Here is a 26,052-nt window from a genome sequence, read left to right as displayed (position 1 = left end):
CACTCTAAGGCTGTCCCTGCACTACAGACCTTACAGAGGTACAGCTGTACTGTTACAGCTGTGCCACTGTAAGGTCTCCCGTGTAGCTGTTCTATGCTGCTGGAGAGAGCTCTCCTGCTGGCATAATTAAATCACCCCAACAAGCGGTGGTAGCTATGTCTCCTGCCCACATAGCACTGTTCACACTGGTACTTTTGTTAATGAAACTTATGTTGATCAAGGGTGTATTTTTTCCACACCCCTACTGGCAATTGTGCTAGGGTAGACAAAGCCTAAGGCCCTGTTTACAATAAAGTAAGTCAACTGAAGGTATGAAGTTATGCACATACATTAAAAGGTGTTAAATCCTTGAGTGGATCTTTCACTCAGGAATAAAGTAGTTTTAGTTCAGGACACTGTACTCCTGAGAGCATACACAGCTTTAACATCCTTTATGTGCTGACTTCACACCTTCAGGAAAGTTAAGGCAAATCAATTGAATGTCCCCACACAGATAAACCTTAAGAGCCTGAGCAGCTTTGTCTGGTAAAGTCCCAGTTATTGTGCCAGGAATTGTTTAGAACTGTGCTTATGTAGACACTGGGGTAAAATAGGTCTGGCTCAGAATACAAGTCAGCATGGCGCCTATAGTTCAGTGTGTAACTGTTTAAACCACTATAGTTCTCTAGTTTGAGATAGGGTCTAGAAGCTTGGTTCCTTGCCTTTAGATGATCTGTGAGAGTGAAAGTGTCTTGCCTAGACACCACTAGCTAAACAAAATGAAAGCTGCACAGCTGTCCTTAAATTGGAGCACAGCTCTTTTTTGGGGGAATAGGTTCTGACTTGAGAGCCCAGAATTAGACGGCAGCCCTTTAGTAAGGTGGAAGAGAAAACTGGAAGAGAAAGCAAAATTGTCTCAAAGTGAGCTAGTTTTAAGGGGGGTTGGGGTGGGGAAGAGAAGAGGGATATCTACCAATCAAATGAATGAGATGCCATGTTTAGGATCAAAAATCCTTGACACACACTAGAATGCATCAGGATTTTGATCTACTGATGTCTGCTCTGCTATTCATCCTAGTTCAGAGACAGCATTCAGCACCCAGTGTTTGAGAATGCAAAAGTTTGCATTTAATACCTGAACAGCCACTTACATTTCCCTCCTTAACACAAAATATGAACCCAGGCCCCTTCAACAGGTAAAACATTAGAGCCACACAGTTTGACAAATTTTATCCACTGTTCAGTTAGAGTAACTTAAAGTTACTCTTTTACTGAAGTTTCTAAAATAAAATTTTATTGAAATATTCCTAAAACACTATAAATTATGGTATGTTCACATTATAATTTAAGCATTGACACGTGATAAAATGCTTCCAAAATGGGCAAATGTTTGGATTTTCTACCAATATTGGTTTTGGTCATGCAGATACTGTAAAGGAGAGAGAGGTGCAAACAGCTTTAGTAGGGCAGAGAAGCTCTGTCATTACCGTATGGAAGCCTCCCCAACTCCAAAAATATACTGAACCCCCTGCACACCAGTGACTGACTGTCTGTCTCCTGCAGAGCGCTGGAGCTAGCTGAGATCTGGGAGCAGTTTACAACCTTTTGCTCAAGTCTCTCCTCACTTAACCCATACCTAGAATTCTGAGATACCTCTCCACATACTTCTCTGAAGGCTGTTGTTTTGCAGTATCATGGTTTATGCTGTGTCTATTCTGGAAGGGTCTTCCTCCGTTAAGCGCAGCATCATGGGAACAGGCACAAGAAATTCACTGAACTCCCTTTGTGGAAGGGTCAAAAAAAGTGGGAGGGGAAGAAGTGTCAAGTATAGATGCACAAGAGCAGAAGGCAGCAATGTTTCGTTTTATGTAGCAAGCTAACAATAGGCAGATTTCTTACACAGAAACTTAGTCATTATACATGGAACCCTGGTGTAAACTTATCAAGCATTAAGAAATAAACCATGCTGAAGGAGTTATTGCAGGAGTTAGGGATGCACATTTGATCATGTCAGAATGCTTAAAACTACAATAAGACAACATATTAAACTTTCCTAGTCTCTTCCGCCGCTGCTAACAGGTTGAATCTGCTAAACGGTATCACTTCTAAGATGTGATACAACGGTGAAGATGTTTTGCTCTCAATAAACACAAGAAAACCAGCTACTGAAATTAGATTAGGTTCGAGCATATGCCAAAATATTCCTGGGGCCCAGTGTATCCAATTTGTCAATCACATGAGTCAGAGCCTCAACAGTGGGTCTTTATACTCAGACAAAATGCTCACACCAACATAAGCAACATCTTTCTAACCCAATTCCAGATACCTCCAATGGAACATTCTAGTATCTTGCCTAATGGCAGAAAACACACAAGAGGAACAATTACAGTTAAGTGGTACTTCAACTCTGGACAGAAGGCTCATAATCCAGTTGTTGCAGTTATCTCTGGAACAGGTCACCTCTACCTATCATGTCTTTAAGACACTGTGGGGGAGGTAACAGATCTTATTCAGAGATCTGAGAAAATACACAAAGTATCAGATTATCTTTCCCCTCTGGGTTTTTACTATCCATTCTTCTTTCAGTTTTGAAGAGTTGAGCAGCTAGCTGCTCCTCACTTCAGCAGGTGCAGGTAATCCCCAAAATTCAATTTTATTCACTACTTGCTTGCAGTGTAACCATCTGGTTTCAAACCAAGATAGTACCACAGTTAAGTCAACAACCCATTCCTCCATTAGCCTGGTTCTTCCATTTTTTTTGTTGGAAGGAGTTGTATTCAGTTTAGCCTACAGTTAAACAATCAACTGAAGGTTTCTATAATACAAAGCCACACTATAAAATTGCTATTTTGAATAAGGCTACTACATCCGAGCTATGACCTATATTAAACTAAAAATATTAACAATGCTCAACTCCAGATGAATATTTTGATTTTTTGAGCATTTAAGGCTTCATTTTCTACCTTCTCCCTCCCCTCTGCCCTCCCTCAAGTTCTAGAGGCCACTCCGTCCAAGTCACCATTACTTCAGAGGAGCTGTACCACTAAAGTTTCCTCAGCCAACAGTGCGCCCAGGACTCTTTATGCTATATAGTACAGAAAAGTTAGTGGACCCTTGTGTCTGTCATACTCTCATCTTTCCCCACTCATCTACCCCTGGCTACCCCTCTACAAGGGCTGGATGGAGAGAAGGAAGTAGTGCTGTGCAGGCAACACTGCCTATCATAATGGAATGGGATAGGTCTACATACAGCAGAACCCTCAGCTCCAACATGAAATCCAAGGGGCACCAGCTAGTCCTAAGTGCACCTCATTCACCAAATAAAGTTTTCTTTAATGTGAAGTGACTGAATACAAGAGGTACAATTCCAATTTAAGGGGACTGAGGGCAAGTCTACACTACACTGATGCTGCTGTGCCACTGTAGCGCATCTGGTAAAGACACGCTATGCTGACAGGAGAGTGCTCTCCGGTTGGCATAATTACTCCACCTCAGCAAGAAGTGGAAGCCGCAATAGCACCAGTGTGGACAGTGCAAAAGGCATATTTCTGGAGGCAAAGGGGGCGAAGAGAGCTTTGTTACACTCCTGAGCAATGCAAGTTAGATAGACTTATGCAGTAGTGGAGGCGTGCCCTGAGTTATTTAGTCTAAAGGGGATAGTCTCTACTCTGAAAGTGAACAAATTCCTTTATCTGGCCCTCTTTTCCTCTGTCCTGTTGCCCTTTTTGTAAGGCTCTGCTTGTGCCTCACTACTTTTCCGCTTTCCCCACTCCTAGCTTGTGCCAAGGTTGCTCATATGGGCTCTACACGTCTCTTGTGGCATAAATACCAAAGCACCACAGTCAATAGATGTAAGTATATTTGTTTTTACTGTGCTCCTATGACAATGTAAGATATGCACTGTGGGTAAGAACAGCACAGGCATGCTCCGCTGTTTTGGTGGCAGGGACAGGGAGAGAGGAATAGTAAAGTTGCTGTGATTATGGATCAAATCTTTGTAGATCCAGATAGACCAACAACTCCACTAGCTTCAAATATCTAAATTAAGCAAGTATGCTTTTGTAAATATAATCATGTTTCTAGAATAAAATATTTTGGATATGTAAATAATAAATCATTTCCTTCAGTCCGTATCATTGCCAGACATTCAGCTGTCATACTGCATCTTTTCATAAGAAAATGAAACCAAACAATTGGCTAGGCAGCAGTTCTGCAGAAAAGGACCTAGGGGTTACAGTGGACGAGAAGCTGGACATGAGTCAACAGTGTGCCCTTGTTCCCAAGAAGGCCAATGGCATTTTGGGATGTATAAGTAGGGGCATTGCCAGCAGATCGAGGGACATGATCATTTCCCTCTATTAGACATTGGTGAGGCCTCATCTGGAGTACTGTGTCCGGTTTTGGGCCCCACACTACAAGAAGGATGTGGAAAAATTGGAAAGAGTCCAGTGGAGGGCAACAACAATTATTAGGGGACTGGAACAGCAGAGAGGCTAACAGAGGGAGTTTGCCTGGGAAGAGCCCACTGAGGCTTACATCTTGCCGGCTTCTCTGAGTAGTTACTACAACTCCTGAGGAAGCTCTTAGAAGGAAGGTAATATGGATGGGGAGTGTCAGCTGTTGTGACCTGCACTGGATATGCCATGTTTGTCTTTCTTCCACAGGACAGAAGCGACTTTGTCTGTACAAAGTGCAAGCTGGTCTCCATATTGGAAGAGAAGGGTCAAGGTCTGGAGCAACAGGTCTTGACCCAATGTTGCATAAGAGAAACTGAAGATTTCCTGGACAGATGTCAGGATATGCTTCTACAGACACAACGTTCTGAAGATTCAGAGCAGGCTGCACTGCGGGAACAGAAGGACGGTGAAGAAATTTGGCAGCATGTGACCTCCAGAAGAAGAAAGGGGAGCGTCCATGTACCAGCAACGCAGATACAGGTAAGTAACCGTTTTCATGTTCTCTCCACAGGTACTAATGCGGAGAGTGGACTAAATGATACATCTGAGGGAAGGGAACAGAAGGAGACTCCGCCGATTGGAAGGCATGAGATGCACTGTCCTAGGGTTGGGGGTTCCACGACCACCGCTTCCAAGAGAAGGAGGCGGGTGGTTGTCGTCGGGGACTCTCTCCTCAGGGGGACTGAGTCATCTATCTGCCGCCCTGACCGGGAAAACCGAGAAGTCTGCTGCTTGCCAGGAGCTAGGATTCACGATGTGACGGAGAGACTGCCGAGACTCATCAAGCCCTCGGATCGCTACCCCTTCCTGCTTGTCCACGTGGGCACCAATGATACTGCCAAGAATGACCTTGAGTGGATCACTGCAGACTACGTGGCTCTGGGAAGAAGGATAAAGGAGTTTGAGGCGCAAGCAGTCGTCTCATCCATCCCCCCGTGGAAGGAAAAGGGCTGGATAAAGACCGTCGAATTGTGGAAGTCAACGAATGGCTACGCAGGTGGTGTCGGAGAGATGGCTTTGGATTCTTTGGCCATGGAATGGTGTTCCAAGAAGGAGGAGTGCTAGGCAGAGACGGGCTCCACCTAACGAAGAGAGGGAAGAGCATCTTCACAAGCAGGCTGGCTAACCTAGTGAGGAGGGCTTTAAACTAGGTTCACCGGGGGAAGGAGACAAAAGCCCTGACGTAAGTGGGGAAGTGGGATACCGGGAGGAAGCACGAGCAGGAGCATGCAAGAGGGCAGGACTCCTGCCTCATACTGAGAAAGGGGGATGATCAGTGAGTTATCTCAAGTGCCTATACACAAATGCAAGAAGCGTGGGAAACAAGCAGGGAGAACTGGAAGTCCTGGCACAGTCAAGGAATTATGATGTGATTGGAATAACAGAGACTTGGTGGGATAACTCACATGACTGGAGTACTGTCATGGATGGATATAAACTGTTCAGGAAGGACAGGCAGGGCAGAAAAGGTGCATTGTATGTAAGAAAGCAGTATGACTGCTCAGAGCTCAAGTATGAAACTGCAGAAAAATCTGAGAGTCTCTGGATTAAGTTTACAAGAGTGAGCAACAAGGATGATGTCGTGGTCGGAGTCTGCTATAGACCACCGGACCAGGGGGATGAGGTGGATGAGGCTTTCTTCTGGCAACTCATGGAAGTTACTAGATCACAGGCCGTGGTTCTCATGGGAGACTTCAATCACCCTGATATCTGCTGGGAGAGCAACACAGCGGTGCACAGACAATCCAGGAAGTTTTTGGAAAGTGTAGGGGACAATTTCCTGGTGCAAGTGCTGGAGGAACCAACTAGGAGCAGAGCTCTTGACCTCCTGCTCACAAACCGGGAAGAATTAGTAGGGGAAGCAAAAGTGGATGGGAACCTGGGAGGCAGTGACCATGAGATGGTCGAGTTCAGGATCCTGACACAGGGAAGAAAGGAGAGCAGCAGAATACGGACCTGGACTTCAGAAAAGCAGACTTTAACTCCCTCAGGGAACTGATGGGCAGGATCCCCTGGGAGAATAACATGAGGGGGAAGAATCCTTATTGAGGTTACAGGGACAAACCATCCCGATGTGTAGAAAGAATAGTAAATATGGCAGGCGACCAGCTTGGCTTAACAGTGAAATCCTTGCTGATCTTAACCACAAAAAAGAAGCTTACAAGAAGTGGAAGATTGGAGAAATGACCAGGGAAGAGTATAAAAATATTGCTCGGGGATGCAGGAGTGAAATCAGGAAGGCCAAATCACAGCTGGAGTTGCAGCTTGCAAGAGATGTTAAGAGTAACAAGAAGGGCTTCTTCAGGTATGTTAGCAACAAGAAGAAAGTCAAGGAAAGTGTGGGCCCCTTACTGAAGGAGGGAGGCAACCTAGTGACAGAGGATGTGGAAAAAGCTAATGTACTCAATGCTTTTTTTGCCTCTGTCTTCACGAACAAGGTCAGCTCCCAGAATACTGCACTGGGCAGCACAGCATGGGGAGGAGGTGACCAGCCCTCTGTGGAGAAAGAAGTGGTTCAGGACAATTTAGAAAAGCTGGATGACCACAAGTCCCTGGGGCCGGATGCACTGCATCTGAGGGTGCTAAAGGAGTTGGCGGATGTGATTGCAGAGCCATTGGCTGTTATCTTTCAAAACTCATGGCGATCAGGGGAGGTCCCGGGTGACTGGAAGAAGGCTAATGTAGTGCCCATCTTTAAAAAAGGGAAGAAGGAGGATTCGGGGAACTACAGGCCAGTCAGCCTCACCTCAGTCCCTGGAAAAATCATGGAGCAGGTCCTCAAGGAATCAATTCTGAAGCACTTAGAGGAGAGGAAAGTGATCAGGAACAGTCAGCATGGATTCACCAAGGGCAAGTCATGCCTGACTAATCTAATTGCCTTCTATGACAAGATAACTGGCTCTGTGGATGAGGGGAAAGCAGTGGACATGTTGTCCCTTGATTTTAGCAAAGCTTTCAACACGGTCTCCCACAGTATTCTTGCCAGCAAGTTAAAGAAGTATGGGCTGGATGAATGGACTATAAGGCGGATAGAAAGTTGGCTAGATTGTCGGGCTCAACAGGTAGTGATCAACGGCTCCATGTCTAGTTGGCAGGCGGTATCAAGTGGAGTGCCCCAAGGGTCAGTCCTCAGGACTGTTTTGTTCAATATCTTCAGAAATGATCTGGAGGATGGTGTGGATTGCACCCTCAGCAAGTTTGCAGATGACACTAAACTGGGAGCAGAGGTGAATACACTGGAGGATAGGGATAGGATACAGAGGGCCCTAGACAAATTAGAGGGTTGGGCCAAAAGAAATCTGATGAGGTTCAACAAGGACAAGTGCAGAGTCCTGCACTTAGGACGAAAGAATCCCATGCACCGCTACAGACTAGGGACCGAATGGTTCGGCAGCAGTTCTGCAGAAAAGGACCTAGGGTTACTGTAGACGAGAAGCTGGATGAGAGTCGACAGTGTGCCCTTGTTGCCAAGAAGGCCAATGGCATTTTGGGATGTATAAGTAGGGGTTTTGCCAGCAGATCGAGGGACGTGATCATTCCCCTCTATTCGACATTGGTGAGGCCTCATCTGTAGAACTGTGTCCAGTTTTGGGCCCCACACTACAAGAAGGATATGGAAAAATTGGAAAGAGTCCAGTGGAGGGCAACAAAAAGGATTAGGGGACTGGAACACATGACTTATGAGGAGAGGCTGAGGGAACTGGGATTGTTTAGTCTGCGGAAGAGAAGAATGAGGGGGGATTTGATAGCTGCTTTCAACTACCTGAAAGGGGGTTCCAAAGAGGATGGATCTAGACTGTTCTCAGTGGTAGCAGATGACAGAACAAGGAGTAATGGTCTCAAGCTTTTGGTTGGATATTAGGAAAAACTTTTTCACTAGGAGAGTGGTGAAACACTGGAATGCATTACTTAGGGAGGTGGTGGAATCTCCTTCCTTAGAAGTTTTCAAGGTCAGGCTTGACAAAGCCCTGGCTGGGATGATTTAGTTGGGGATTGGTCCTGCTTTGAACAGGGGGTTGGACTGGATGACCTCCTGAGGTCCCTTCCAACCCTGGTATTCTATGATTCTATGAATACAGAAGTTAATCCCGGAGATGCTGTCTTAACAATAAATTAAGTTTGACAGTCCAAGTTCTTAAACCTTTGCGCCTCAAATAATTTAGGTTTCAGAGTAACAGCCGTGTTAGTCTGTATTCGCAAAAAGAAAAGGAGTACTTGTGGCAGGAGAGTGAGTTTGTGTGTGTATGAGGGTGGGTTTTTGGAGGGGGGTGAGGGAGTGAGAGAACCTGGATTTGTGCAGGAAATGGCCTAACTTGATTATCATGCACATTGTGTAAAGAGTTGTCACTTTGGATGGGCTATCACCAGCAGGAGAGTGAATTTGTGTGGGGGGGTGGAGGGTGAGAAAACCTGGATTTGTGCTGGAAATGGCCTAACCTGATGATCACTTTAGATAAGCTATTACCAGCAGGACAGTGGGGTGGGAGGAGGTATTGTTTCATATTCTCTGTGTATATATAAAGTCTGCTGCAGTTTCCACGTTATGCATCCGATGAAGTGAGCTGTAGCTCACGAAAGCTCATGCTCAAATAAATTGGCTAGTCTCTAAGGTGCCACAAGTACTCCCTTTCAAATAATTTAGTTAGCCATCTATATTTCAGTGTCTAATCTCTGAATTTCTGTTTTAAATTTCCTACATGTAATTCAAAGGGGGGGAAAAAAAAAGAGAGACAACACTATTTGATGTTGAATAGAAAGGAGGCCCCTCTCCTTTAGCGAAGTTATTTGCAACTATGCAAAACTACTCAAGGTACCTCTCAAAGTAGCTCGGATGCCAGTCACTCTAGGGCTACATGTCAGGCTCAGGGGCTGTAACTGGGACCACATTTAGTTACGTAACTAGACTCCAACTCCCCAATGTGACTTACAGATCAGATAAGCATTGATTTGTGCAAGTTGGTAGCAAATATTTATTTGCAGTACTATTTTTAATGCGACAGTACACAACCTCCAGGACAAGAGGTCAGACAATGCATTTTTAAGCTTCCCTTCCTCACTCACTATTATCTGGAAAGACAAGTAGAAGCAAACAGAATATAAATGAACAATTTAAGAGGGATAACACATTAGTCCCTCTATGGAGAAACCATGGAATCCTCTAGTTTTAAATTTCCTAATTCTTCGTTCAGTCTAGTTTTAAGTATGGCATCTTTAAAAGACTATCAGGATTACATAACATTTCCAGGGAAGATTTTTACTCTTCATATATAAGCAAATCCCCAAGAGTTAATACACTGGTGCAATTGCAATACTTCAAATCATAGATTTGTTCTGTATATCTGTGGTCTGAACTACCTGTTATTTAACTGCATCATGTTCTCTGAGTGAGAGGCTGTTCCACTAAAAAAGCGGATATCATCCCAAAAAATATTAGTCAATTTTCATGACTGGTCAATCCTATGAAGCACCTTCAGCATTTTTCCTAGCAAGCCACCTCTGCAAATTGGTCCAATGTTGTGAGGGAGCATGCAACAGCTCACAAAAATGAGTATATTTGCAAACTGTACAGAGGTGGACTCGGATAGTTAAGTATCTTACTGTAAGCAGTGTCAGAATGAGCTCCACCCTGACATCTGGTGGTGAGGTGTGGCAAGTTGTGGAAAAGAACTTCAGGGGCCGATGTCATTTGCATAGGCACACCCACCACGCCTAGAATGAGACCATAGCTGCTCAAATGGTCACTTTGGCTGCTGTGGGATCCCCAGCATCTCTGTTATTGGGGCAGGAAGAATAAATTGTTATTACCCTGATTATGGGAACTGTGCTTGGAACTGTACGTGGCCTTTTGTTATGATGGAGGGATTCACCATCAACTAAGTAGCACTCGCTAGGCAAGGGTCATGGGTTCCAAAACTGTGTGAATAGAGAGAGGCTGGGGACAAGTATTAATACTTGGTGGCATGGGCCCCTTGGTGAGGGCCTTACATGCTAATTGCACTTCCTCCTCTCTCCACTGTGGAATATCAGAGCTAATTTTGATTTCATTAGAAGTCTAGTTATAGGCTGCTGAGCTCACTTTGGGCTGACAGTGCACCAGCACTGGGGCTCCCCTACTACAAGCTGAAATCACTGAGTGTTGTGTTAAGTAGTGGGGGAGCCTGAAGATATATTGCGGAGCAGTTTGCGGCACGGCTGGTGAAGCAGTTCGACGCGGAGCAGTGTGTGGATGGCAGGAGCTGCTTGTGGGTCGTGGAGCTGAGCGAAGGAGTTCGTGGGGCGGCTGGCGGAGCGGAGCGCAGCTGAGCGAAGGAGTTCGTGGGGCGGCTGGCGGAGCGGAGCGAAGGAGTTTGTGGGGCGGCTGGCGGAGCGGAGCGCCGCTATGGAGCTATGGGGCGGTCAGCTTCAGATCATGTAAGGTGCCTCTTACCCCCGTCCCATTTCCACCCAGGTTGGGAGGTAAAGCTCCGCAGATAAACTTTCGAACTCTGGGGCTGCCCTGACCAGGGACAGAGACTTTTGGGGCATTGGACTTTTGGGACTTTGGGTGATTTGGGGTTGCTGGACTCAAGAACCAAAGGGAAAAGGGCATGCCCCAATTTGCCTGGGGTGGGTTTTTTTGCTCATGGGTTGTGTTATGAATCCTGTTGGTGGTGTTTCCCCAACATAATGCCACATTGTTTCTCTCTGTTATTAAAAGGCTTTTGCTACACTCAGGCTATGTGCTTGCGAGAGGGGAAGTATTGCCTCTTGGAGGCGCCCAGCGGGGGTGGTATATATTTGTCCCAGGTCACTGGGTGGGGGCTCGAGCCGGTTTGCATTGTGTTATTGGAATGGATCCCCTAGATATTGAACCCGGCCCTTGTTGCTGCCAACTCTGACGGGCAGAAGGGTTACATTACTAAGATGAAGAGACACCAACAAGCACTACCACAAGAAATCTAACCAACAAAGGAGTTGCTCTTACAAGTGAAATAAGGAGAGTCAAAGACAGGATTGCAAATGTGACCTAATTTAGATAGCAGCAATCAGACACCTTACAACCTTGTCCAGGAATTGTGAAAAACATTACTCTCCGCCCCCATACTGGCAGCTGGGGCAGGGAGAGGAGGAACAAGAACTTTCTTCTGCAGCAGCTAAGCTCAATGCAGAGAAGAGGGGGAAGGAGGAATGAACTTGCCCCAGAAGGAGCTGCCACATCCTGGAGATGGGGAATGGGATGAGAAGCGAGAACCATCCTCCGCAGCATCAGATACACCCTTCTGCAGACGGGTAATAGGGAAGGGAAATAAAAATCCACCCAGACTCTCCAGCCTGAGGGGGGAAGGAAGCGCGGACTCTCCCCAGCAGCAGCCGCTGTCTTCACCAGCTTGGTCTGCAGCCAGACAACCCCACAAAAATGCAACAAGGTCACATGACCTCCGGCGGACTCCCATCCCTCTCCAGGGAGACCCTGTGCCATCTTGTACTGATGCAGTTACAAATACAGGCGCAGGCTGGCCCTCTCCCCTAGCTTATCTCCTCAGTCTCAGCACTGCTTGGGTGATGGTTGTCAGGGCCTTCTCGTTCCTCTTCCATGAGCGTGACTCAGTCTCCGTGCCCTCACAGATTCCCCAGCGCTGGGATCATGGCGCCCATTTTCTCCCTTTGCACCAGCCTCCCCCGAGAGCTCCTCAGACTTGCCCAGCTGCAGCTGCCCCTGCAGCAGCAGCCAATCCGGGCGTGCCTGGGCAGCCCACCCAGCCTGGCTATTGGCTTCAATGCGGTCCGCTCCCTCTTCCTCTTCTTCCTGACTCAGTCCTCACCGCGGTTCGCTGCGGAGAAGTGGCCAAGTCAGAGGTGGGGGAGAGGAATAGGAGGGGAAAGAAGGAAAAAAAACCAGCAACAACAAAACCAAACCCACCAAGACAGCAGCCGCCATTTCGCACAACAACAGGCAAACCTGAGCGAGCAGCCCAACCAAGTGCCCTATGGAGAGAGAGAGAGACAGAGATACACACACGAGTTAGACAGGAAAAAATACCCTCAGACTCCGCCATAGCCACAAGACGTTTAATCACTCCCTCCCCTCATATTCGATACCTCGTTATAGCCGCCTCCTCTGCGTCCAGATCCCATCATCTCAACTCCTTCCTGCCCCAGCAGCGGTTCTTTACAGCCCCTCTGTGCCCAAGGTACGGGGAAGGGTAGGCTATGGCACCACTGCTAGTAGCTACTCTGGTCACCTGCTTGTGGCGGCTCCATCAAGGCAGGGTAAAGAGCTGCCAGCCCAGCTTTTATGTGGTGCCCCGAGTTTGTGCACTGAAGGAGGCTCGCTCAGGCCCTGGTGGGCGTCGAATGAAACCCCAGCCACCGCCTCCCCTCCCTCACTCAGCCATCGCTGGAGGGGCTGAAGCCAGGTGGGGAATGCGGGGCGGTGTGTGGGCAGCACGAGGGAAGGGCAGTAGCTCAGCATAAACAGAGGGGCTGCGCCTGTCTCACACACACTTACCTCTTGCTCTGCCCATGGCGAGTCCAGATCAGGGCTGCCCCAGAACTGCCCCCACAGGTATCATTCACTAAAGGGGAACCTGGCAGGCAAAGCTGGCCCTAGTGCCCCAGTCTCGTTCCTTGGAGCAGGTTCCCCTAGGCAGGCCTGCGCTAAACCTCAGTCACTTGTGGAGAGACTTCCTCAGCCAGACCTGCCTCAGGTCTCCAGCAACCCTCCATCGCTCACTGAATGGGCTTCAGTCCCTTATCCCCCGTCTCACTCTGCGTGGGGGAGATTGCCACGGTCTGGCCGCCTCCGGCAAAGCGTGTGTGTGCCGGCAGGGCTGGGCCAGTCTCACAAGAGGTCGGAGGGTAGGCTGGCGCAGGGGCTTGCTTGCCGGCAGGCTGAAGACAGGTTTCGATGTCTGCGTCCCTGCGGAAGACAGGGTCTCGCTACGCGCTTTGGGTCTCCCGCAGCATCGTTTGGGGCCCGAGCTCCTGCCCCTGGCTTGTGGACTCCGCTGCACGATCGCCCCGAGTCTCCACCCGGACACAGTTCCCTCGCCCTTGCCGTTCCCTAGCCTGCCCCTTCCTGGCATTTTTCGATCGCGGGGTGCGCTCCCTGGCCCCCGGCCCTCGAACCATTGAATATCGTGAGGAAACCCCGTTTTGTGAAATGGACATGGCACGAGGGAGGACTTAACGGACACAGACGGCGTTTCAGCCCACAAGCAAAATGGCGGCTGTTTGGCTTCGCCTTGGTAACCTTGCCCCTGGCGGGCGGGACGGGCGCACCCGTGGAGTGGGAGGGAGGGGAGCGCAGCGCGGGGGACGCCATTTTCCCGGAGAGAGGCAGTGACGTAGAGGGAGCGCAGGAGGCTGAGAGGAGGGAGGCGGGAGCAGCGGCGGCAGGGGGGTTTGTACACGGGTCCCGAGGCAAAGGCGCTTCCCTGCAGGGTTCTGGGTACGGAGCTGGTCTGGGGGACCCCTCAGCTCACTCCTCTTTGTCAGAGTCAGCTGAGGGCTGCGTCCTGCCCAGGCTAGGGACATCCGCAGTGGGGCCGTTGCATTGGTTTGGTTGGGATAGGAAAGGGGCTCAGCTAAGGGGGAGCTGCTGCGTGGCCTGTGATCATTACAGGTGAGTCTCCTGTTACGGTTATCATTCCTGCCAAGGTGCCGAGGGGGAAGGGGGTTTCCTAGTAAGAGTTAAAACATTAGGGAGGCATCCCTTTACATTTGGGAGGGGTGGGGTGTGAGATCCCCTCCCCTCTAAACAGTGCATGATTCTGTACAAATTGCTTTGGGTTTTTTCCAGATGGCAAACAGAGGCACAGGGAAGATACATGACTTTTTGAAGGTCACAAAAGAAGTCTGTAGTGGAGCAGGGATGTGAAGCCAGGTCTCCCATGTCCTAGGCTAGTGCCCTAATCATTACATTATTCTTCCTGTCATGTATGTGTTATGATAGTCTTTACTTATATGATTGCATACTATTTTTTCCTCCCACAGGATCCTTGCATTGTTCTGTGCACTGAATGGGTGCTTTTTATCTTCATTCAATGTCTGTGACCCCATATTTCATGTACTGCGCACCATCAAAACCCTATAAAAACAGAATTATTAATTTCCTCATGGACTTTTCTGTGGTTCTCCATAATATCTGAGTGCTTCAAAAACATTAATTAATCTTCACAAATCCCCTGTGAGGAGGTGGAATCCCCATTTTATAAATGTGGAACTGAGGCACAGATACTTTAATGTAAAAAATATCCACTAATTCTGGGAACCCAATCTGAGATGCTTTGGACCTGATTTTTCAGAGCATTTACTACTTTATAGCACTGTGTATGTTCAAAGCACAGCTCTTGTAGACTTCAGTTGTAGCTGTGAGTATTCAATTCTTCTGCAAATCAGACCCCAGGGTCTCAACGCAGGTACTCAGAAAATGAGGAACACACATGAAATGTTCCTGTGAAATGTTTGTAAGTGCCTTGCTCAGCATCACATAGGAACTCTGTGGCAGAGGCAGGTATAAAATCTGATTCTCCAGGACAGCATTCAGCTGCCTTAACTATGAGACCCTCCTTAATCTTCCTGCAATCTCCAGCTTCATTCACTACACGCCTTCCAGCTTCTGCAACTAATGAAGAAGGAGGTCATACAGACAACAGTCTCATTAAATACTGAACCTAGATTTATTGCCAGAGCACAGTCCGTTTTGTGCATGAAATGAGGCAAGGGTCCTCAGGGGGAAAAAAGAGTATGCAATCATATCATTAAAAGTTATATAATAAAGCACAAGGGGCCAAATTAACCTTAATTTCAGCATTTCCTAACTTTGTTTAATGTTGCAAACATAATATTCTTTTTATGTAGTTTTTTACTGTAACATGCTAATGTAAAACAATCCTGAAAAATACAGAAATTCCATTATGCGGCACCATAATAAACCTCACATGGGTCATCCAGCAGGGTTTGGATCTTCAAATCCCAGCACAGACCTTTACTATTTGAGCTAATGGATTGACTGCTAACAGTAGTAGGCTGTTGTCCTCTGTATGGGCTGGAAGCTATCAAAAGGGGATGAAACACATACTTTGCCAGTAGATTTCACAGCTATTTGCTAGTCAGAAAAGGAATATTGAGACTCTCTGGAATCCCAGTTTCAATTCCAGATCCTGTAGGAGAGTGTCTTCTAGTGGTTATAAACACTTCTGTTGTTGTACACACTTTCATCTGTCTCAGGCTCTTGCAACAGGCAGCCAAAAGGCAGAATTGCAGGCCCATGCTTCCTGCCTTCTTACAGCTCAGCAGAATGTGAGAATGCAACTGACATGTCAAAATGCATGACAGGACTGTCACGTGAGATGCCTGATGCTTGGCAATCCTTCATAAAAAGGGGCATTGGGACATTTTTGGTGATTTCTAGGAGTGACTCTTTAGGCGGAAGCCCAAAACTTCTGCCTTCAGCACTAGAATGAGTAGGGTGTTGAGATTTCTACCATCTTGGAGCCTGCTTGGGGAGGTTCCATATTTCATATCGAATAGAACAAGGGTGATGTCTGATGAATCTGAAGCTCCAATAGCCAATAGAAAGAGTTTTCATTCTCCTCCTACCTGTTTCCTCCTTGTCATTTGGTAGGGGAAGCCTCTACTACACACTCCATTGCACTCACCTCCCTCTCCTCACCTACTGGTTTTTTGGGGGGCTGGGTGCTCCTTTCACAGGATATTTCAACTGTAAAATCTTTGTAATGTTGTAGAATATCAGTGTTTTCAAACTTGCTTTCTTTGTCTATCTAGGCTAAATAAAATAAGTCTATGTAATCGTCGTCAGTCGAGGAGTGTCTGCTTGTTTATTTGTTCCATAAATGTGGGTCTAACCTTCTTTGCAGTTCAGAGTGTATGATATTCTGAGTATTATGCTGAGGATTTATTGACCCTGTCTTCTATACACTATTGACTCTGTCTTCTATACATTACATTGCAAGGCCTCTTTATTAGGAAGAAAGTAGTGAAAAAGGCAGTTGCACTATTGGCCTTGGAAATATTTTCATCATTTTATTCTGTATGTTAGTGGGATACTGTGTAAATTGGTGAGATGTGATATCAAGAGCTTCCTGAGGTCTTGTTACTTACAAGAGAGACTTCAGCTCTCATTTTCCTACTTGGTTATATAAGGTATTTTTTTCAAAATTTGCATTACAGTGTAAATAAACCAACCCCTCCCCCAAAGTAAGGAGTAAGTATTCTCAGGTGAGGGCTAACTTGACAGATTTACTAGAATATATTGTGATTTCTCATACATGCTTCGTTGCATGGTTACAGTAGGTAAAGAAGCCAAAAATTGGTTTTACTGGTATTGCTTTTTAACTTATTATTGTCTGAAGGAAGATTTGATATCGATACAGCAGAACCTCAGAGTTACGAACACCTGGGTTATAAACCGACTGGTTAACCACACACCTCATTTGGAATGGGAAGTATGCAATCAGGCAGCAGCAGAGACCAAAAAAAAAAGTGCAAATACAGTACAGTACTGTGTTAAACGTAAACTACTAAAAAAATTAAGGGAAAGTTAAAAAAATAAATTTGACAAGGTAAGTTAGCTGTTTCTGTGCTTGTTTCATTTAAATTAAGATTGTTAAAAGCAGCATTTTTCTTCTGCACAGTAAAGTTCAAAGCTATATTTAGTCAATGTTCAGTTGTAAACTTTTGAAAGAACAGCCATAATGTTTCGTTTAGAGTTACAAACATTTCAGAGTTACAGACATTTCAGAGTTTCTTCCCTAGGTGTTTGTAACTCTGAGTTTCTACCATAATTAGAAGTTAGCTGAACCTTTTATGGCCAAGGTATAAAACTAGACTAAAAACTCAGAGAACAATTGTAAATAGTTTGCCCTACAGGTATAACAAATGAGGGGGTCCCAGGTACAGTAACAACTGTCAAGCCTTCCCCCACTGCAGTTGCCTTGGTTTATTGGTGTGTCAAGAGCTCAGTACAAGAACATGGTTGCACGAACTTGCCTGACCCTGCTGAGTATATACTCACATTGCTATCCTGCGCTGCCACATCCTCACTGCTCTTTTTAGTGAGGTAGTTAGATTAAAGCTAGCACGGGTAGCTCCCCATGAGCTGCAGATTACACCCTGAGTTGCAGTGTAGATGTAGCTTAGATGGGAACAGAAGTGGATGACTAGTGAGGGAGGTGTGAATAGTGGATGGACTCAACTAACTTTGGATGCTGGGAAGGGAGGAACTAACTTGGGAAGGAATAGAGGGAATTGTTACTTGATATGGGTTTTGAATTGCTAGAAAACTGAGATGAGAAGGCATCTGGCTCCATATGCACTGGTGAGCTTTTTAGTCTTCAACATGATTAATTAATTATTGTTTTTCATTTTTAGAAAGTGCAAAAGCGTATGATCCATACTGCAAATGGATCATTAGTGTTATGTGATGATTCAAGAAGCCTAGAGTTGAAAGAAATGGTAGGAAACTAGCAATTTGAATGGACCAAAGTAATGAAAACAGATAATTTTCTTAAAGTAAAATGAAATATTGTTTTAAGAGTTCTTAAGTAGTGAGATGAAAAAGGATTCATGTTAATTGGAAAGTGCAGAAAATCAGTTTCTTGATGTTTTTTAACATTCTGTATATCAGGGATCAGCAATCTTTGGCACGTGGCCTGCCAGGGAAAGCCGTTGGCGGGCCGGGCTGGTTTGTTTACCTGCAACATCTGCAGGTTAGGCCGATCACAGCTCCCACTGGCCATGGTTCATCGTCCCAAGCCAATGGGGGCTGTGGGAAGCGGTGTGGGCCGAGGGATGTGCTTTCTGAGTGATTTCTGAGTTAGAAAATATAAAGTATTTTGGTTAGTTTGCATGAAACCAGCAGAAGGACAAGACTAATAGGGCAAGAAGTTCTATTTAACGTGGACATCTTCTAAAAAGACTAAGTATGAAGAAATAAAACAAAATTAAGAACATAAGAATGGCCATACTGGGTCAGACCAAAGGTCCATCCAGCCTAGTATCCTGTCTACCAACAGTGGCCAATGCCAGGTGCCCTAGAGGGAGTGAACCTAACAAGTAATGATCAAGTTTCAGAGTAGCAGCCGTGTTAGTCTGTATTCGCAAAAAGAAAAGGAATACTAGTGGCACCTTAGAGGCTAACCAGTTTATTTGAGCATAAGCTTTTGATGCATCCGACGAAGTGAGCTTGTAGCTCACGAAAGCTTATGCTCAAATAAATTGGTTAATCTCTAAGGTGCCACTAGTACTCCTTTTCTTTAAGTAATCAAGTGACCTCCCTGCTGCCATCCATCTTCATCCTCTAACAAACAGAGGCAAGGGACACCATTCCTTGCCCATCTGGCTAATAGCCATTAATGGACTTAACCTCCATGAATTTCTCTTTTAAATAGTCCTAGCCTTCACAACCTCCTCAGGCATGGAGCTCTGCAGGTTGACTGTGTGCTGAGTGAAGAAGAACTTCCTTTTATTTGTTTTAAACCTGCTACCCATTAATTTCATTTGGTGTCCCCTTGTTCTTATATTATGGGAACAGGTAAATAACTTTTCCTTATTCACTTTCTCCACACCACTCATGATTTTATATACCTCTGTCATATCTTAGTCTCCTTTCCAAGCTGAAAAGTCCTAGCCTCTTTAAACTCTCCTCATATGGGACCTGTTCCAAACCCCTAATCATTTTAGTTGCCTTTTTCGGAACCTTTTCTAATGCCAGTATATCTCTTTTGAGATGAGGGGACCACATCTGTATGCAGTATTCAAGATGTGGGCGTACCATGGATTTATATAAGGGCAATAAGATATTCTCCATCTTATTCTCTATCCCTTTTTTAATGATTCCTAACATCCCGTTTGCTTTTTTGACTGCCGTTGCACACTGTGTGGACGTCTTCGGAGAGTTATCCACGATGACTCCAAGATCTTTCTCTTGATTAGTTGTAGCTAACATCATATTGTATCTATAGTTGGGGTTGTTTTTTTCCAATGTGCGTTACTTTACGTTTATCCACATTAAATTTCATTTGCCATTTTATTGCCCAACCACTTAGTTTTGTGAGATCTTTTAGAAGTTCTTCACCGTATGCTTTGGTCTTAACTATCTTGAACAGTTTAGTATCATCTGAAAACTTTGCCACCTCACTGTTTACCCCTTTCTCTGGATGGTTTATGAATAAGTTGAATAGGATTGGTCCTAGGACTGACCCTTGGAGAACACCACTAGTTACCCCTCTCCATTCTGAAAATTTACCTTTTATTCCTACCCTTTGTTCCCTGTCTTTTAACCAGTTCTCAGTCCATGAAAGGATCTTCCCTCTTATCCCATGACAGCTTAATTTATGTAAGAGCCTTTGGTGAGGGACCTTGTCAAAGGCTTTCTGGAAATCTAAGTACACTGTGTCCACTGGATCTCCCTTGTCCACATGTTTGTTGACCCACTCAAAGAACTGTAATAGATTAGTAAGTCATGATTTCCCTTTACAGAAACCATGTTGACTTTTGTGCAACAATTTATGTTCTTCTATGTGTCTGACAATTTTATTCTTTACTGTTGTTTCAACTAATTTTCCCGGTACTGACATTAGACTAACTGGTCTGTAATTGCCAGGATCGCCTCTAGAGACCTTCTTAAATATTGGTGTTACATTAGCTATTTTCCAGTCATTGGGTACGGGAGGTGATTTAAAGGACAGTTTACAAACCATAGTTCCGCAATTTCACATTTGAGTTCTTTCAGAATTCTTGGGTGAATGCCATCTGGTCCCGCTGACTTGTTACTATTAAGTTTCTCAATTCCAAAACCTCCTCTAATGACACTTCAGTCTGTGACAATTCCTCAGATTTGTCACCTACAAAAGACGGCTCAGGTTTGGAAATCTCCCTAACATCCTCAGGTGTGAAGACTGAAGCAAAAAATTCATTTAGTTTCTCTGCAATAACTTTATTGTCTTTAAGTGCTCCTTTTGTATCTCTATCGTCCAGGGGCCCCACTGGTTGTTTAGCAGGCTTCCTGCTTCTGATGTACTTAAAAACTTTTTATTACCTTTTGAGTTTTTTGGCTAGCTGTTCTTCAAACTCCTTTTTGGCTTTTCTTATTACATTTTTACATTTAATTTGGCAGTGATTATGCTCCTTTCTAAATAAAATTTAATTTATCATCTGATATCTTGAAAAATCAGTTGAGCTTAGATTTTATTAAATCACTATATGCATTATTCTTATGTCTACTTATTTGTATGGGAACTTGTACAGAACTATGTTCACATCTTATTAAAATTGGTTTTATACCAAATTCATGCTACACTTTGAATGACTTTTTTTTTTCCCCCCAACAGTAATTGTTGTAGCTTTTTTGAATTGCAATAAACTGCTGGTAAGGACATAAAAATATCTATTCTGGCTTCCCAGGTCAGGATCTGATACTTACTATTTTATATTGATTTTATGGGCAGATGATACTCATGATGCCCACTTTGTTCTTTATTTGGTTTTAAGTATTATGTGTGAGCATTATTTTGTTACAGAAACTTAATATAAAATGAATTATTTAAAAAAAAAATACTGAAAAGCTTGTGAATTGAAAAGGCTTAACTTGAGACTTCACGTCAGGCAAGTGCTCCTTTGATATGCTTTGCCTCCTGCTAACATCTGTAAGATATTTGAGCTCATCTGCTGTTGAAGATTATAAATATGCCAAATGAAGCAATTGAACTCCAGCTCAATTGAAGTGACTTCACATTCAAACCAAAGTTGCAACAAGATTGAATTATTTCTTTACTGTACAAGTTAGTAATATGTGACTAATTGGTGTTTTTATTTTTAATCTCACTTAGGTAAAGCAGCTATGCCTGTTCAAGTCATTGATGGCTCACCTGAAACTCTACTACCAAGCCATCTGCAGAAAGTGGATTTAAAATACCTGCAAATGGGTTGCGATCAGGCCAACAAATACTTTCAGGTAACTTACTAGCAAGAGGATATTTGTCATCTTTAAAAAAAAAAAAAAAAAAAAAAAAAAAAAGCTAAATGTATAAGGCATGTGTAAGCTCCCCTTACATGGCCCCGGCATCTGCATATCCTCACTGGATCTAAGTTGTTGTTTAAAACACATTACCATTTTCTTTATAGCATTTGTATTCCAAAAAATTGCAGTTTTTGGAGCGGTTTTTGGGGCTTGATTAAATAAACAATCAAACAAAGGAAAAAAAACACCTAACCTAAAATGACAGCTCTATGGATTAAAATCACTTTTCTGGTCTGGTGATTTTTAAAGGCCTTTCTCATTTCTTATACAAAGCAATTCAATCTCCCAGTTTTATGAAGACAATTATTCTAATAGCAGCTACCACATCAAAATGTAATTGTTTTTTTCCTTTTTATTCCCTTGCCATAAAATGTGCTACATTGATAATAGCAATGTTTGGTTGCCAAGTAGTTAGTTGTTCCAGACTGGGAAATGTAGGGGGTATGGAGTAGTTCACATTTAGGAGTGTGTTCTCAGCTGCAGGCACAGAATATTAGTGAAATAGACACCTTAGATCTGTTTCTTAAAATGTGAGGCCATATTGTGTTCTTTTATCAAAATGTTTACTTTAATAAGATTTCTGTGAATGTAACTTTAAATCCGTTTTATCATCCCAAACACTTGGGGGGATGTGAATCAGTATCCTAAACTTTCATTAGGTCTGCTGTGAAAAACAATCTCTGTTTAGAAGAAAAAGCCAAACAAGCCAGGCAGTTCAAACTTTCGATCATTGTTTTGCATACTGTGCACATTCAGAGAGAGACCTGTGAGGTGGATGTGATACAGAGATCCGTTTCCCATAAGGTGTGGGGATGCTAGTGAGATCTTGCCACAAGCCATCTGGCCTGACTGTTATTTCTGTGGGGGGCTGAACCTGCGGACCAGATCACTGAGAATAATAGGGGGGGAAAGGGGAAAACACAGGAGCTTAAAAGAAAGAGAATTCATTTCAAATTGCTATCATGTTGTGTGTGGCCAAGAGAGGTCTTGGCCTCCTTTCTCTGTATTTTTTGCATTGTCTTCAATCTTCCATGTGCTAGGTGGTTTAGTCTGCAGGAAGGGCTTGTTGCTGCAGTTTCTTGAGGTGGAGTGAATTATTCCCAGGAGGATGAGAGGAAATATTTTGAGAATTGAAGTGAAAAGGGACATGATATCCCCACCCCCTAAAGTCTTTCAGGAAAAAACACATTCTCCTAAGTTCTGCGTTTCTCCTTTCCTCCCACTTATGGAAATCTGTGTGCTCTTTGGAGTAATATAGATTCTGGCTTTTCAGCCTGCCAAGCAACAGCCACTTCTGCAAGCAAGTGTGACAGACTGTACAGAATTACTGGACATGTAGTAAAATGTTGAGGCAGACAAAAGCAGATTCTAACTTAGGAAATACTTCTGCCAAAATCTACATATGCAGTTGGAAAGCAGAATGTTTAGTGTGTCTGGTGATAGTGCAGTATTTTCGCTGATTGTAAAGGAGAAGCTAGATACAATCGCATTTTAGGACCCTTGTCTCACATTGAGAGAGCTTGATTCTGCTGCAGCCTCTTCTAGGAATAAGCAGGTGACCGTGAAAGAGTTGTTTGGCACAAAACAATGCAGATAGCAAACTAATCCTTTTTAATGTTGAGGAAGCAATGTTGAATGCTAAGTGCTCTGGAGAATCCAGTTTTGCATGGCTAGCTGTGAGCAACCCTAAAATAGCCTGAGATCATCTCAATGGTTGAACTCCATAGAATGCATCTGTTGAAGTGAGCTCTAGCTCACGAAAGCTTATGCTCAAATAAATTTGTTAGTCTCTAAGGTGCCACAAGTCCTCCTTTTCTTTTTACAGATACAGACTAACATGGCTGCTACTCTGAATCCATAGTTACTGTCGCTCTCCAGAGGGATTACCATGTTGCAGAGCTAAAAGGAAATGAGCCGAATCAATTTTTAATTTTTTGGCCAATGTCTAAATTCATTTTGTCCTCAATGAATTTATCCTGACTCAGCAAAGGTGATAAAGGAACACATAGCAGCATGGAATTTAGTCTAGTTTAAAAAGAAAATCCTCTTGCTACAGCTGCCCTGAGTCTCCCCACTGTCTTTTGTAGTTTTACAATCACATTTTCCTGTTTTTTTTTTTGGTTTTAAAGTTCCCCTCTCCTTTTGCTGTATGAAGCTGACTGCTCAGGGGAATCAATGAAACTGACTAGATACGAAGTACTAAACTGCAAGAGTAGACCAACTAATTTTAGATGTTTGTTTAGGCATAAGTTATCAAATATTTTCAGACAAAAATTTGATTTTCTTAAGTTTAACTGCCAGCTGAAATGAAATAACACATTCCAAGCTATTCTGTTGGAATGTGTTATTCTGGAGATTATGTATTGTAAACCATTTTCCAAACCTTTTCACGAAGGTGTTTGGATACGTGAGGGACAGTGCTGTGAAAGTGAGCAAGTACTGGGCAAAAGCCTGAAACACATACTACTTAATGGAACACGTTTAACATCTTGGCACATCTCCTGTACTTCTTGGGGAACATTTGGAGGAGGAGCTTTAGGAACGTAAGTTTTCTAGTGGTAGTTGGGGAAGAAAGAAAATAGGGCAATTCATAGCTACTCCAATGAAAGCCATTTACAAACAGTTCTTGCAGTGTCACTGCAAATACTTAGGCCACGTCTGCACTTACTGTGAATCAATGCTGCTGCGGGTCGAGTGAAGACCCACTAAATTGACCGCAGAGCTCTCTCTGGTTGACTCCTGTACTCCACCATAACGAGAGGAGGAAGGTAAGTCGATGGGAGAGTGTCTCCTGTCGACGCAGCATGATGTAGACACTGCAGTTAAGTCCACCTAAGCTATGTTATTCATAGAGTTGGAGTAGTGTAACTTAAGTCGACTTACCCCAGTAGTGTAGACAAGCTCTTAGTATTGCTTTCCTTGTTGGTCATTGCAATGTTTGATTTCCTGATACTTTTTGCTACGTAGGACACTCGGATTAGGACAGCTCCTTTTCCAAAGAAAGGTACAGCAACTGACAATGGTGTAATTTTGTCAAATCAAAATTTTGTCTATCAAATGTAATTTTAAGGATGTAGAATACATAGTATGTATCTGCATCAGTAGAAATGCGCAAAACATGAGGCAGACTAACTGAAAGCCCACTTGATTTATGTCACAAAACTGGATTTTGTCACTTTACCAGAAGACACAGATAAGCTTTTGAGTACTGAGATGCAAAAAGAAAGGAGCAAACCAAAACACACACACCATGGTAAGATGCACCCAGACACTGCAGGAGTGCTTGGAGCAAAATGAAAAGGAGTACTTGTGGCACCTTAGAGACTAACAAATTTATTAGAGCATAAGCAGCAAAATGGTTGTTTATATCAGTCAGGTGCACCTAATTTGAAGCAGTGCAAGTATTTTATCGACATAGGAAGCCTTGGAGGTTATCAGATATCTTTCTAGTAAACCAGCTTCTGAGGATTATATCGCTGTGAAAGCACAACTGGATTGAGTGAAAAGGACGTTGTTTAGTTTTATCAGGTTAGCACAGAATGTTTTCCAGACTTGAAAGTTTTCTTTAAGTGCCAGTCCATAGTGCAAGTGATTGAACCTTCTTTTTATGTTCTGTCAGTGGTGCTCAAAGTTTTCCTGCTGTGCGCGCCCCCCCGTCCCCACACCACCAGTAGTGGAATCTGTCCGTGTCCTCCCTCCATTACTGCACAGTGTGCTCAGTGGTGGAGCTGGGGGCGGAACTGGGGATGGGGGAAGGAGCTGGGACTAGAGGCGAAGCTGGCCTGGGGGCAGAGAGGGAATGAGGGCAGAATTGGGTTGGGGTGGAGCAGGGAGTGGAGCAGAGCTGCAGCCAGGGTCGCAGCAGAGTTGGGCTGGGGGAGAGTGGCACTGGGTGGAGCTCCTTTCCCACTCCTGTGGGGGCTGGCCCAGGCCTCACTGCAGGGCTGCCTCTCCCTGTGCCCCCGCATGTTCCTCTGCATCCCCACAGGGGACCACTGTGTTATACTAATGCTAGATGTTAAATGCAGGGGCATGAAACCAGAGAACTTAGGTCAGCATATAGTGCTGCAACAGAATGAACTCAAATGAAGAACAGTTCCCTCCAACAAAAGTTCCAGAACACTTATTCTTGCTCATTTGTTTTTATTAAAATTTGGTGTCTTTTTTTTTAACAACTTGTGCACAGGTTATCCTTTGCTTGTGTCAAGGCTGATTCCCCACTCTGGCACTCTGAATGCAGGAAGTGGGGGCCCGCAAGGATTCTAAAAATTAATACTGGCCACTCTAGGCTTGTATTAAACTTGTATTAAACTCACAAAGTTACAACTTTTCTCTGACCTTGGATGGGTAGCTGCTGCAACCACCCAAGTGCAAAATCCTTTGAGAACCCAGGAAGGCGCACTTGGGAATTCCTTCCTGTGGGGTAAAATGTAAATTTTATTAGAAACAAAAAGAAAGAAAATACATCTGGAAACTCAGGCTAGTGCTAGATTTAAAAAAAAAAAACAAAAAACCCACTTTCAAGGAGTAAGCATCAAGAACAACTTTCTTGAGGTGCAGCTTAAAAGTTAAAAGCAAAACAAAAGCATTTGG

The 26,052-nt window shown here is 44.3% G+C and overlaps 1 protein-coding gene across 3 annotated transcripts in view; it reads left to right on the top strand.

Annotated features, from left to right (window-relative positions):
- The first annotated feature begins 13,797 nt into the window (after window positions 1–13,797).
- POT1 (protection of telomeres 1) overlaps window positions 13,798–26,052 on the top strand; it is a 137,299-nt gene continuing 125,044 nt past the window's right edge. For all 3 annotated transcript variants that reach the window (XM_077834557.1, XM_077834547.1, XM_077834561.1), the window contains exons 1-2: window positions 13,798–14,040; window positions 21,269–21,393. In XM_077834557.1, coding sequence (XP_077690683.1) covers window positions 21,280–21,393 — 114 coding nt within the window. In that variant the 5' untranslated portion in view covers window positions 13,798–14,040; window positions 21,269–21,279. The remainder of the gene's footprint in view (window positions 14,041–21,268; window positions 21,394–26,052) is intronic.

This window comes from Eretmochelys imbricata, chromosome 1 (genome assembly GCF_965152235.1).
Source record: "Eretmochelys imbricata isolate rEreImb1 chromosome 1, rEreImb1.hap1, whole genome shotgun sequence".
Classification (NCBI taxonomy): Eukaryota; Metazoa; Chordata; order Testudines; family Cheloniidae; genus Eretmochelys; species Eretmochelys imbricata.
This window is presented reverse-complemented; position numbering and strand designations above follow the sequence as displayed.